The 14,578-nt window shown below is 45.6% G+C and overlaps 1 protein-coding gene across 2 annotated transcripts in view; it reads left to right on the top strand.

Annotated features, from left to right (window-relative positions):
- The first annotated feature begins 943 nt into the window (after nt 1-943).
- LRP8 (LDL receptor related protein 8) overlaps nt 944-14,578 on the top strand; it is a 170,965-nt gene continuing 157,330 nt past the window's right edge. For both annotated transcript variants that reach the window (XM_064719297.1, XM_064719295.1), the window contains exons 1-2: nt 944-1,107; nt 1,976-2,095. In XM_064719297.1, the coding sequence (XP_064575367.1) occupies nt 1,038-1,107; nt 1,976-2,095 (190 nt within the window). In that variant the 5' untranslated portion in view covers nt 944-1,037. The remainder of the gene's footprint in view (nt 1,108-1,975; nt 2,096-14,578) is intronic.

The following is a 14,578-nucleotide window of genomic DNA, read 5'->3' as shown; positions in this document are numbered from 1 at the left end:
GACACTGCTGACTAATGACTTGCAAAATTTTTGTTAAAGACACAGGTACATTTTTAAATGGCAGCCCAGTTCTTAAGTCAATGGCATTTCAGGCTTTGAAACTGCAAAGCTTTGTTACATTGGTTTATGTAAAATTAGTGTTTGATTAATTTTTTTTAAATGACACTCCACATATAATCATGTTAATTCTGTTGTGATGATAGATTCAAGTTACTCTTGAAAAGTATCTTCTCATAATACGATTACTGGAATACTGTTAATCCTGACTGTATGAAGGAGGCTGCGATGTTAATTAAAGACGGTGAACTGCTTTCTCATCAGCACCGTACAAATGGAGTGATAAATAAGGCCCCTGATAGCTTGGGAACCATTTGTTATTACTGATCAGACCGCATGTGCTTAGGCAGTAGAAAGGGTAAGCAATCCCTACGAGGAGAGGTGCCCACCTTTAGTATACTTGGTACTTGTTTCACTAATTTTAATACAATTAAGTGGAGATGACCACATCAGTATGGTCATAATGAAAGCCCTCAGTGGGAGATCTGAAGTAATGAGGAAAGCACATAATTTGTGACTCGAGGCCGTTTAAAGGAGCCTGTGTGTTTAATTGGCTTAATAAAATTAAGATCATGAATGAGGCTGTCATTGTACCGGGGCCACCGAGGGAGGCTCAGGACCTGAAGGCCTGACCCAGTCAGACCCAGCAGGGCCCAGGCCCGCCTATCCCAGCGAGAGCTCCAGGGTGAGCAGCCCGGCCTGGGAGCGCACAGCCGTGCCATCTGCGGGGCTTCCTTTCGGTGGCGGCGGGAGTGTCCCGCAGGTGTCCCTCCGGGCTCCTCCGGGAGGCGGGATGCCGGCCGCGCTCTCCGGGGCCGAGCCGAGCGGGGCCCGCCCAGCGGGGCGCGTCACGGCGGCGGCGCGGCGGGGCGGGGGCGGCGCCGGCCGCAGTCGGCACGGGGCGGGCAGCGAGCGGCGCGCCGGCTGCGCGCACCCCGCACACGGCGCGCTGCCACCGAGGGAGGGAGGGAGCGAGCACCATGTGCCGGCCAGCGCTCGCCCGGCTGCTGCTCCTCCAGCTGCTGCTGCTCAAGCTGCACCTCGGCAAAGGTGGGTCCGGCGCGGTGCGGCCGCTCTCCCTCCGCGCCGGGGTTCCCCGGCCTCAGCGCTGCCGGGGAGGAGGCGAGCGTCCTGCCGGCACGGGCACCCCGGGATGTGCGGCTGCGGATGCCCGCTCGCCTCGGTGCCCTGCGCGGGGTTTGGGACCTGCGGAGGGCCGGGCACGCTCGGGGGTTGCGACCTGCGGGGGCCGGGCAAGCTCTTCAGGCGGGCGAATGGAGCCCGAGAGCTGGTGACAGGAGCTGCCACCTTTAATCCCTTTCAGAGGGGATTTGTGCCTCATCAGAGCAGCGCGGCACCGAGTCTGTAAAGCAGATTTGCTCCGTTCTCCCCCCGCCCTCAACTTTAGTTGGGTCAGGTCCCTTTTCCCGGGACGGTGCCTTTTCCGCCCCGCGTCCCCAGGTGTCGGTGCGTTTTGCCCCGGCAACGGATGCGCAGGAGGTCCCAGCATCACTGCGCTTTATAATTTTTCTTTGTCTGTTGTGTTTCGGGTTTAACCATATTCTATACCCAGGCTCCTTTTCCCTCCGCCTTTAAAACAATGCGGGGAAGCACGGGAATGGCCCCTTTTATCCCTGCACAAAGCAGCTCCGGGATCGCCGCCGTGCTCCCGCGGAGGCGCGTTTCCCCCTGCCCCGCACCGAGCCGCTGTGCCCCGGCGAGCCCGGCCCCAGCCCCGCACCGAGCCGCTGTGCCCAGGCGAGCCCAGCCGCAGCCCCCACTCGGCCGGCGGTGGCTCCCGGCGTCTTGCCCGGGCTGTCCGCGGCCGGACCGGGCGGCGAGGCGGCCCCGGGATGCCCCCACTGCCCAGCCATGGGAGCGCGCCCCGCTGACCCAGGCGCGGCCCCGTGTCTCGCAGGCGCCGTCAAGGAGTGCGAGGAGAACCAGTTCCAGTGCCGGAACGAGCGGTGCATCCCCGCCATCTGGAAATGCGACGAGGACGACGACTGCTCGGATAACAGTGACGAGGCGGATTGCCGTGAGTATCCGTGCCCCGCACGGGGCGGGGGTGCCGGGCAGGGCGCGCTTCCCAGCTGCGCTGCGCCTCTTTTTTATGAATGAATGAATGAAGTCGCGCCGTCCCCGGCCGCGGCGCCGATTGGCTGCCGGCAGCAGCAGATCCGTGACGCGGCGCCGCGGGGCAGCGGCTCCTCGCTGCCGGCTCGCCCGGCCCGGCTCGGCCGGGATGCCCGGAGCGCCACACGGCAGCGCGGGTCCGGCAGCAGCCGTCACCGGGCAGCTCCCTGCCCGCCCTCTACGCGTTCCCCCGCCTCCAGCAGCGCCTCTGCTCAGGGCGCCTCAAGGAACACACAGTTTGTGTCCTCGGGGCAGCTGGGAGAGATGTTAAACCCCGGAAGAGCCCGTGCTTAGGGCGAGTGACAGGTGCTCATGTGAAATGTTGCTTACTCATAATCATCTTACAAGATGTGCGGTGGGTGTGGATCTTGTGTTTAAATATGTTTGCAGTCAGGGTGACAAGGCAGATGAACAAGTAGCCCTGCTTGGTTTGGCAGTGTCAGCCATGCAACACTAATTCCTTCATAGTGTAAGGGAAAAAAGAGAAAGATCTATACTTCCAATCCTGAAAAAATGGCACTCGTTCTTTCTCCTGTGGTGTGGCCCTGGTGCGTATCAGTGGAGACCCATAAACTCTGGGTACTTTGTAGGGTTGTGCTGTTATAACTTGGCTGTTATTTTGGTTACAGTTTCTGATAGCCTGGGAGAATTTGTCTCAGCCATGAAGTGTAAGAAGCATCTGTAAAAGAAATTACAGAGGCTTAATCTTGAAGAGAAGTGTCTTTAATTTGGGGTTTAAAATTGCAAATATTGTAGCAAGTACCACATCTCTTGAATTATCTCTGTAGAATAATAGGCACTGAATGTGCATTCAGTGAGTGAACTCTTCAAAGCTCATAGACCCAGTGAATGCATCACAAAAAGAAAGGTCACTGGTTATGTGTTTTTCCATATGTGATTTTCCTGCTAACATTTTCCCATGTAAGTCTGTCAGGTGATATTTGGAGTGAAGTCTGAGTAGATCAGTTTAAGGAGAGCAGGGATTCCCAAACTCTTAAATTATAACAAGATGTTCCCTGTGATTACCCCATAACATTCCTTTCTGGTTGCTGTCTTTATTCAGAGGACTTGATTGACTTTATATATGATATTTTTTATGAGCTGGGGAGTAGGCAGCATTAATTGAGACATAGAAATGGTTCTTACAGGAATTATAATGGCACTATTTAGAGGCAAATTAGATGTGGAATGTTTCAAATTGCAAAAGAGTCGGGGAAGCTGGGGGTGACTGAGAACTACTGTGGACTCTTGTGCAGCCATAAGTGGGAAAGTTTTCATACAAGTGTCTGTGTTTCCCAAGAGAGACAGTAATCTGTGGAAGCACTGAGAATCTCTGAGCAGGTGTATAATGGTGTTCTTGAAGCCTCCTATTTCAAACCTCTGTGCACTGTGGTACAAAGGCTTGCTGAGCTCAGGTAACCTGTAGGCAGTGCTTCTGGAGCTGCTTTTCGGAGGTTGGGATCGTGGCTGGAGGAGCATCCTGAATGGATTCTGGACCCTGCACTCAACACAGAAGAGTAGGTTTGTGTCCTGAGCTCTTGCCCTGAGTGAGTGAGGGGCTCAGTATCTGGGCTGCTTTTTTATCTTCTCCTTATAAGCAGCCCTCTGAGCATTGTGTCAGAAGAGAGAGTGTAGAACAACCTGCTGCTGAACATCAGCTCATTGTGGACTGTGCTATGTTATAATGCTTATTGCATCTGATTTAGGTTTATTTCAGATGGGTTTTATAGTTGGGCTTGGGGTGGTAAAAATATGTTCTTCACTTTAATCTGAATTTGGCATTTATTATTGATTGGGAATTAGACTACAGGAATTGCTCACGGACTGTTTATTTAGTTCATAAATAGAGAGATTTTGCAGTTGCTTCTTCAAGCAGGCTGAAAGACAAAAATTACGTTTGTCATGCACATTTTTCTCACTTAAATTGTTCTGAACACTGCTTTATTTTGAAAGTGCATACTGTTTTTCAGCATATGGAATATTTGGAGTTCTACTCACTGGGTGAAAAAATACATTCCATGTTTTTGCTTCTAGATACTGCCTCTGTTATCACTGCTGTAATAAACAGAAATTTATTTTAAAACTATTTTATGAACATATGCAATAGAAGAAACTATTTTGGAAAACTCAGCATGCCAGAGTAGTGATGGAGAAGGAAATGAATATGCAGGTAGCCTGCTGGCAGTGAGTGCTGATAAGGACCCTGATAACCTCTGTAATTACTTGATGATTCCTTCTCCCAGAGCTAATAATGTATTTGTAATAGCTCATTGCTGCTTGTGTGTATTCTCCCCTTTTAAAGAGACAGGATGGTCTTTATGGTGTGCAGAACTGGTTTGTGAAACCAATTCCTTGTGGCAGATAGTGCAATACACTGGAAAATTTTGTAACCAAGAGTATCTTAAATAGTTGGAAAGAGGTTTTTTTTGGTTTTTTTTGGCAGGACTCTGTGGGCTTCCTATGAGAAATTATCTTTGTGCAAGACTGAATTTTAATTTATTTGTTGTTATCTGTGTCCCTTTTGTGTTGTGTCCCGTGTCTGTCCCCGTTTCCCCCATCCTCCGAGCCCCCATGATTTGCTGGCATCATGTTTTGGATTCTAAGGAGAATGTGTCAGTAATCAAAGTGAATTGCATCCTTGGCATTTGATTTCAACTGAGTAATCCTTTTCTGTCAGGGCTGGGAGTTCAACTTATGTACCCTAGGAGTGATGTGTGAGTTAATACAGCAGACATGGACCTGAAGGCAGCACTGGTTTTTTGGTGTATTAAGTTTATCCAGGATTCGGTTTCTGGGCTAGCAAAAGAATGGTAGCCAAGGGGGCTGCCAGAAGGGAGGAGATGGTGCTCGTTGTGTGTAGGCACATGACTTGTGAAGTGTTAACAAGAGAAAAGGAGACACTAATTTGTGTGCATTGTAGAAATATATAAAAATAAAGCAGTAAACAGATTGCCTAAATATGAAGATGCTGTTTTGCTGTCATGTTTTCAGCAATTTATACCATTTTGAGGAAAGGAAGATAAAAAGGGAGTAGATATGTTCCTTAAAATGTATCTTTGGAAAGGAAGCTAAACTACAGAGAGATAACCAGTGGAAGTTACATTGTTTGGATTGCTGGGGAAATAATGTTTTAAACTTGGGAATTAAAAATCTTGGGTACCTACTGCAGAGTTTAAACCTAAACTATTAGTCCTGAAACTATTTGTTTCTGCTCTATGCAAAAGGATTTGCTTGGGCTCAGTCCAGTCTGTGTAGGCCTGGAAAAACAAAATCCTGGTCACAGCTCACAGCTTTCAATGCCACAATCTGCACTAAACGTGGTCCATACAATGAGGACAGGGGCCCAGAGTAATTCTGAACGTGATTTCTGTAGATGCATTTTCGTCCTTCCCTGTGATACATTTTCCTCTTTGGAAATACTGGAAAGACACTTACAAGCTGTTTCACACAATGCTTGCAGATGACAGTCATTGAGACATTTTTTGTAATGGTACAGCAGCAACTTTATAAAACATCAAAGCTACTTTTATAGTGGGAAAAATGTCCATTTTCTGAGGCACAGTGTTTTAGCAAAAACATTCTTTGCTGAGGTACTCAAAAAGTGGGATACTGACTTTTTTCTGTGTCCCCCTCAGGAAGGGTGGAGGCTGCAAAGCCAGGTCAGACCAGGGATGTGTGTGCTGTGTGTCCGGGGTGCTGTGATAATCCCCCAGAGGGGAAAATCCTAGAGCTCTGTTCTGAAGGGGGAGTGGCTCTTGGAGGCTTTTCCCCAGCTTTACAAGTTTATTCCTGCTTGCCATTGTAGCCAGCACAAAACAAGAAGACCTTGCAAACAGCTGCCTGACGCAATATATTTGACGCAAAATAGGAGCTCTTACTTTGATAGCTGTTTGATTTTATTTTTATGATGTAAGTATGATTTATTTTAACCCAGACCTGAGTGTGGGTGAAAGAGACTGGAGGATCTCTGCTCAAATGTTTCACTGTTGAATAAACACTAAATGTGGCAGAGAGTATAGCTGCAAAAAGCAATGAGTAGCTTAACCAGTTTCCTAAAATGAAACACAAGCTGCAGGATCATTTCAGCTTTGTAATACCTGCCTGCAGGGGGACACAGGCAAATGCAGAATTACTATTTCTTGTTTAAAGCTCCATTTTCCACCTTTGCACTGGTATCCTTTCTGTGATGTTGCTTGCTGGTGAGGACTGCTCATGGGGATATTTTATAGACAGGGTTGAGGCTGCCTCAGGTGTGAGATGCAGTCTGAAGGGAGTTACTGTTTCAAAAACTGTTCCCATGTGTACAGAATGCAAGGTAAACATGTGGCCTCAGCAAACCTCCCCTACCTCAGCCTTGCCTGCCTTGTGGCTGCAGGAGGTGGCTGTGTAGCTGAGACACATTTCCTTTGCAGTTGAGGAAGGAGGAGTCCTGTGCTCACACAGGCTTTGTACAGAGACTTTGACTCCTGCTGCCTGTGTAGAAGCCCAGGAGGCAGCCTCATGGTCTCCATGCTTGTCAGTTTAGGTTTCACTAGAGCTGGAATTTGGGAGTAAAAACATATCAAAAAGCCCATTTGAAAACTAAATTGTGGATCCTGTGCAGAGTTAAGTGTGGTCTGGGTGGCTCTGAAGTGCAGGAGTGTAATGGTGTGCCAGGCTTGCAGCTTTTGGGGCGTGACCAAGTGGCACAGTAGGCACTCACAATGCCACATGTATTCTATAACTTTTTTTCCTCTGTTATGCATTGCTGCAATTTCTCTTTCTGTTTCATATTGAGCCAGTGTCCTGTATGCTGAGTGATTGCTGCCTGCTGCCCTGGAGCTCCTGTGCATGTCACCACGTGGAGTTTGAGGGTTCCCTGGCTTATGCATGGTCATATGCTCTTGATTGTGTCAGTGAGATTTTAACTGTGTTGTGTGGCCAGCTTGCATGCTTATCCCAAAACTGGAAGCACTTGGAGGACTGGTGTTGAGAGGCAGGACTTGTTTGCTTTTCTGTGTGGCTGCTGCCTGCTTGTCCTGGTCTGTACTGGATTCATGTCCAGCTTAGGTTTAAAACCAGTTTACTGACTTCTTGTGCTCCACAGTGAATGTCTTTATTCATTTGTCTTCATTTTTCATTATATTCTTGTTATCTGCTCTGAAAAAACTAACTTGCATGTTTTTGGTGTCTGGATTATATTCCCTGTTAGTGCAACCTGCTGCAACATTTATGTAGAAAATCAAGTTTTAAGCACATGGCATTCTCCTTTTCCCTATTTCCTGGGACATTTTCTTGAGCAATTTATTTATGCAGTTTTCTTTATTAAGCAGTCTAAATGCAGACTGCTTTCCAGAAGGGGGTGATTTTCTATCACTACTGCTCATGGTCTGGAAAAGAAAGAGAGAACTGAGATGGGACCACTGAAAAGGCAGAAGAGAGAGCTGGGAGAGCCACTGGGGACATGATGGTTACTGAGGGAAGTGAACTTGGTTTTATGCAGTGCTGCTGTTTTATGCAGTGTATCTAGTTGCTCTAGATACAGTTACAGGAATGAGCTGTGAGCTGAAAAGCTTTCCTGAGGTCAAGGAGAAAGGGAAGAGTGAATGTAATGATTAAGTTCAAGAAGGAAATTATGAAAGTGCAGTTGAAACCAACATGACTTGGTTTGTTTATCAGAGAGCTCAGAGCTGGCATTTCAGAGGATAGAAGCATATTCTACATTTTGAGCCAAGGCAGGTAAATTTCTTCCAAAGCATTTTAATGTATAAAGAAACTGTGTATGCCCTATCCCTGGCAGTGTTCAAGGCCAGGCTGGCTGGGGCTCTGAGCAACCTGGGTTTGGAACTAAAGGTCTTTAGAGTCCCTTCCAACCCAAACCATCCTGTGATTCTATGAAAAGTCAATGCAGACCAGTTCTCTTGTGTCTGCAGTGTTCTAAAACCAGCCTTAGCACAGGTTAGAGATGTGATTTCTGACTGATTGATGTTAAGAGTGGAAGATACTTAGGATAATTTAAAATTATTCAGAAAATGCTCCAAAATTTATTCAAACTGCAATTATGAAACCAGAGAAACCAAGTGTAATGTGTTGGTGAACACATTTATTTGATACACCTACACTAAGATTGCCAGTGCTAGAAATAGTAAGTTTTTGTGACTCCATTGTCCACCTAAAGGACCATTAAACACTCTGTTACACCTGAAAATGTCTAACCATTATTGATTCCCTCAGCAGACTCCCAGCTTTTGTTTCTGCTGGCCTTTTCAATACCATCAGCTTTTTGAATTCACTGACAAATCTGCCATGTCTTTGGTGTGCCTCAGAGACTGATGTTGTGTTAGGGATGCATTTGTGGTGGGATTGATTTGGTGTGAAGTTCTCCTGATCCTTTTACTGGTGTCCTTTTCTTTTCTACAGCTTTTCCATTTTCCTGCAGCTTTTCCCTGGTAATTTCAAAGATGTTCCCACAGCATGCTGTTGCTCACTTCTGCTTTTCTGTGTTGCTACACTTTTCTGTGCCTGCCTTATAAAATGCTGTAAGATGTCAATTGTTCTTTCATTTTTTCCTTTGCCCAGGAAGTCAGTAAGTTGAGTTTGGTGATGGAGATGAAGATGTGGGTTGCTGCTTGTTGTCCTGTGCAGTAGCTGGTCCTTGGCAGAAAAGGAGCCTGCCTGCTCTGGTGTGCTCTGCTCCCAGGCTGACAGCTGCTTCCAGCCAAAGGGAAATCCTCACTATTTCATGGTGCATGTGAGGGAAGTGTTGGAAAAGCTGAGTGTAGTTTTTCTAACTCTCTATTTTCCATTAAAATCATCAATATGTAGATACCCAGGGAGGGGAGGGTAAAAGGCCCTGTGATAAAATTAATGCAGATTTTCTACTCTGTGAGAAATTCTGTCTGAAATGCAAGTGATAAAAACATGATTAGACTTTAGAAGTTACAATAATACTGTAAGCTAGTTGTAAAATAAAACTAAACCCTTGCACACTGAAAGGTTTTCAGAAGCCAGATTTTAACATGCAAGAAGCCAAAAGATTTTTAAAGGAGAGTTGTGAGCTCTGTCACTGATGGTCCCTCAGGGTGAGACATCCTGTTTCTTGCCATAGTATTGATGCCCTGGTAGACTGTGCTTCTGTTCCTGGCAAGGCCCGTGACTTTCCTTCCCAGAGCTGTGGCAGATCTGGCAGCCCTGTGCCTTTCTCCTCACGAAGAGGTGAATAAATGGTGATAGAGCTCCTCTGCTCCAGAGTGACTCTGCTGTACAAGAGTCAGCAGCCGAGGCAAGAACAGAAATGAGGCCTCCTGCCTGCCAGCCCTGTGCTCAGCACACACAGCTGCTCCTTGCAGGGGTACCTGTTGGACAAGTGGAAGGGTTTCAGTTTTTCCTCCAGGTTTCCTGCTTTTATTCAGCCCAAGCTAAGGCCTGGCAGTCACTCACTCACACTTAATGCCAAGAGCAAGTGTTAGAAACTGGGAGAGAACAGGATTTATAGCTGGCTTGGAGCAAGGCTTACAAGCCTTTGGGCTGCAGCCATGCAAAGTGAGTTTTATTGCCAATTTTTTTTCTTAGATGTTCTGTTTCTGATACTTCGATATTATTTAATGCATTATTAATATTTATTAAATGCTTGAGAGCATGTGTGGCACTGTACCAGGACCAGAGCAGTGAGGGACTCAGTTTCCATGGCAGCAGGAGCACAGTCCTGTACTTGCAGAACCAGAAGGGCTCTTTTTGGCAACTGCTCTGTGCTGTTGTGATTACTTTTTAAAGATAGATATATTATTTAACATTGAATTCGTTAATGCTGCAGAATCTTGTCCATCCTGAGTGAGAATTTTGCCTGCTGTAAGTTTCTTTATCTTTTTCTTGAGTTCTAGCTTTGTTTCTGTATCTTCTGTGGGTGTCATTTCTTTTACTTGCAAAATAGTGAAAGGAGTGAAAGTTTGCATTGCAAATTCATAGTAATAGGTGGAAGTTTTATCTTGATTTTGGTTAAATTTGAAATGTTACATTGTTGAAGACTTCTTTTCCTTTACATGTAGCATATAGCATAGATTTATCAATTAAAATAATTGCTGAAGAAACTGGTGTGTACAGCTGACAGTAAACTCTTTACTATGTCCCTCATTTAGATAACTGCTCCAGTTCCAGGTTTTAACTTTGTATGTTATTTTAACTGGCCTTGTTTTATACTTTTTTCATGCTGCCTTCCTTGATATGTAATGTGTAGTGTGATGTACACTGAGGTGATACTTTACTTCATTTCAAGGGGTGAATTAAACTTTTTCTTTGATCCCAAGTCTTTGTCCTGCTGTGCATTACCCAGTTGAGGTTTTCTGTCTTTCTTTCCATGTATGAAGTTAATGGGATTAATTCCTTTGATGGCTTTTTTTCTGTTTTTGTTGATCTAGGTGAGTGAGGTTGTAGCATCTTTCCAAATGTGCTGCATGAGTCTCCTACGATAGATACCAGCTGCTTGGCTTGCTGCTTGAGCAGTGATTGTATATCAGTAAACCCTGCTGGATTTACTGGATGTGTTCCATCCAGATATGATGCACTCTGTGAGATCCAGGGAGTAAAAATCAGCTACAGCAGGAGTAGTGAATATACTTGCACTGAGAAGAAGAATTTTGGATGTAAACTTACAACTGCTCCTGTAGACTTCTCATTCTGAATCACAGTTGATCTATAGAGCTACTTATAAACAGAGATGGCCCAGTTTCTTTGATAGCAAATGTCAGTGCTGACTGATATAGGCCAAGAAATACACCTCCTGCCTCTGTAGCTCAGAGCTTCTATTCCTGTTTGTGTGCTTGTGTTACGCTCATTGCACATTTGTCATCCCGTGGCACCTTAGCAGTTCAGCTTTCTATGAATCTTCCCATAAAAGTGGGCTAAGTATTATCTCAGGGACATGAAAATTGATGCTTGGGAAAGTTACCCTGTGCCCAAGGCTGTAGAGTGATTCAGCAACTCATTGTGGACATGAGTGACTCATGAAGAAAGTCCCCCGTTTCTTTTTTTCAGGTCTATTATCATGTTGTTTTACACAGATAATCGTGTTCCTTGGATTAAATGACTGCTCAAGGATTTAGCCTTTGCTTTTGTCATATACAGTTCATAAAATATTCAGAAAAACCTCAGTGTTGAGACAACTCACTGTTTCAAAATTTTAGTGTTGGTCAAATTGGCCAAGCTGGCAAGAAATGTATCAAATGTCTCACTTCTTGTATTTAGTATTGGACACAGAAAATACAGGTGCTAAAGGAGGAGTATAATATTTTTGTGTTCCAAAATGAACTTTGTTTTTGTACATTCCAACAGATCCTGAAGCATAGCCTGTGTACAGACAGAAATCATTGCAGCCACTTCTTCAGCTGGCCAAAAGTGCCTGTTGTGAGACTGTACCACAGACCTTTGGTTTGCTAAAGAAACTCTTTCCATTCTAAATTCCATTCAAGACTCCTTCACCTCCTGCCCACGCCTTGCTGTTGCCTGAGCATGCACTGCTGAACTAATCACCTGTGCACCCGTTCCTCCATAAATTATAAGTAACCTATCATTTTCTGGAAGGAACAAAGATAACTGAGGAGCTTAATTTTCTATTGTTTATTTTATTGCTCTTTTCCTTCTTCCTTTCTCGTGTAAAACAGCAAAGGTACAGTTTAGATTGCACAACTCTGAAGTTTACACAAGGTGGGCTCTGTAGGTGATTTAGGATGTGTAACCTATATGGGAACTGCTCTTTGGCACCTGGTAAATAAGGAGTTTCAAAAGGAGCCTCTGGACCAATCTCTGCCAGGATCACATTGATGTGTTGAAATTGCTTTACTTCAAGCTCTTTGCTGGATGATTTCTGTTCCACCTTTTCACAAGAGCTCTTTTAACATGGGAAATCTGTCCTATTTTTTATAAAATAATGTGTTATGTGTATTTGCCCAAGGTGCCAGTGCATGTTGATCCCTGAAGTTAAATTAGGATTAAGGAGCTGCATTGACAGGTGTTGAAAAGAATCATATCTGTCCATTTCTTGACTGCAGGGTCTCTGATTGTGGCATGGCACTTCAAAGAGAGTGACTGTAGAGCAGGGGAGAAATCCTGGGGCACCCTTTTCTAGAGGGAAATGATAAATAAGGTGCTTCATTTTTCTCCATGGCTGTGGACAAGCCCATGCCTGAGCAATATGGAGCCTTTCCCAGGGTCTTACTGCCTTGCTCTTCTTCCAGTCTTTCCCCATGAGTTTGGCCATTAATTCTCATGGCTGTGTGTCACAGAGTGCCCTCAGCAGCAATGCACAAAGCCTTTGTTAACACCTTCCCTTGCTCAGGCATCACAGGGGACTCTGCAAAGCTTGGCTGAGAGCAGCAGCATTTCTGCACATTCGATTATGCATGCAGCCATGTGAATGTTGCAAGCCTTTATTTGTGCTAATGCTCCTAGAAAGGATTAATAATTCCTGCACAAATGCTGTACTTCAGCTGGCAAGAAGCAGCTGAGTTCACTTTGCTCAGATCTAATTACTTAATTTACAGTATTTTTTATCTTTTGAGACTGAAATGCAGGTTGAGGCTGCCAGGGTGACAAGTGTTGGAGGTTCCAGAGCTGATGTGGAGTTCCACACCTGCCTCCTGTTGACTCCAGTTCAGGCTGTTGGGCACTGTGAGGTGCACTGGCAAGCAGCGCCCTGAGGGATGTGTGATCACAGAACAAAAGCCATTGCTGCCACTGAACAGTTTTGATCCTCCAGTTTCAAGGTCAGGACTAAGGTATTCAGCACCATGGGAGATGCAAGAGTCAGGGCTGTGCTGGGGATTATGGAGCCCTTGGCTTACGGGACTCTTGCCCTGGCAGCTTCATCCCTGCCTGCTTGGTGTACTGGAGGAGTGTTTCAAGAAAACCTGAAACTAAAATATCCTTTTAGAAGACTGCTTTCTTTCCTTTTCTAAGCAGGCTGGATAGCTGTCAGTGAGTTGTCCATAATAATAAGGATTGAGTAGTGATCTTTGTTGCTTACTGGTTCCTTTTCTGAGCCACGTTGTGCAGGCTTCATCATCATATCACAGGGTTAATTTTGGAATGCAAAAAAGATGCTTCTCTGACAGTGAAACCACCGAGGGGGAGGAAGGCAGCCAAGTACAGGACCTAATTTCCCCCCTTCCTACAAAAGTGTTTTTTTCTTCCTGTGGGGGAGTGTGAGTTTGAATGTAGCATTAGAAACATATTCAGTGAGGGGTTTAGGGCAGAATCTTGCTGTGTTGTTTTTGAAAAGGGTTCTCTCCTTGCTACTTGTTTCTACTGAAGCCATGTGGGATTAGGTTTCCTGAGAGGAATAACAAACCTGGTGAGATCCAGAACAACAAATTGGAATTCCCTTAATTTAATTTATGGCGTTTTTTTGTGACTGTGGTTCACCTGAGAGCTGTATCACCTTTTCTGGAGATGGCTGGGGATGAATTTTCCTGTAGATGAAGCGTTTTGGTGCATCAGCTTGACCTTTTACATAGAAAAAGGGCATGTGTAAATGTCACTTTTCTACAGTAATCAGTTGGGATTATCTGCCATTGTGTTGGGTTTTTTCCTCTGCTTTTATAATAGCAGAGACTTTTACAGCACTTTGACATGTAAGAATGATGGAGGTTTCACTCTCTTATGCTGGATAAATTCTTGTCAGTAGATGGGAAGGAGATGATTCATACCAATTAGGACTCTGTGTGTGAGAGAGTGATATTTCTTATTGGATATGAAGTGGAAGATGGTGAATCTCATTTCACTCATACTCTTAGAATCCAAAATGTTAAATGATGAGTCTCTTGGGATTTGGGGAAGATATTTGCTGTGTGTTCCGCTCTAATTAATTGCGATGTTTGTGGGGGTTCCTCATTACTTTAATCTGCGGACAGCGCCGTTCTCTGATGGTGAAAGTTGAAGAGAGAAAACATCTTGTCTGTGTGAGGGCTCAGGCTGATCTTGCTGCTGCAGAAGTCTCTGAGGAAATGCTGATTGGTTATTTTAGATTGCTGACAAAGCTTGGTCCTGTAGCTTCAGAGCACAGAGCTGACCCTCTCCCTGCTGGCGTAGTTCTGTTCAGATTGATGTTTCTTAGCTGGAAAAGCTGCTGCTGTGGGCCCAGAAGGGCTGAAAGGAGATGGATCAGGGTGGTCCACGAGGTCCTGCTGAGAGAAGAGCCCTGGCTGGCTTTGCTGAGCACGGGGCTGTGCCCACCTAGCTGAGCTGGCCAGGGCTCCTCCACAGGGGCACCCTCCCCAGGCCGCAGAGCTTCACCTTGGGTACATTTTATCTCCTGAGGTGAGCCTGTCAAATAATGGTGAAGGGAACAGTGTTGGCAGGGGAATATGCTGGATAAAAAGAGTTTGAAGTGGTATTTCAAGAGATCTTTGTTCCT

This window comes from Zonotrichia leucophrys, chromosome 8, assembly GCF_028769735.1.
Source record: "Zonotrichia leucophrys gambelii isolate GWCS_2022_RI chromosome 8, RI_Zleu_2.0, whole genome shotgun sequence".
Classification (NCBI taxonomy): Eukaryota; Metazoa; Chordata; class Aves; order Passeriformes; family Passerellidae; genus Zonotrichia; species Zonotrichia leucophrys.
Note: the sequence above shows the minus strand (reverse complement) of the source record. Positions and strands in the feature narration are given on the sequence as shown.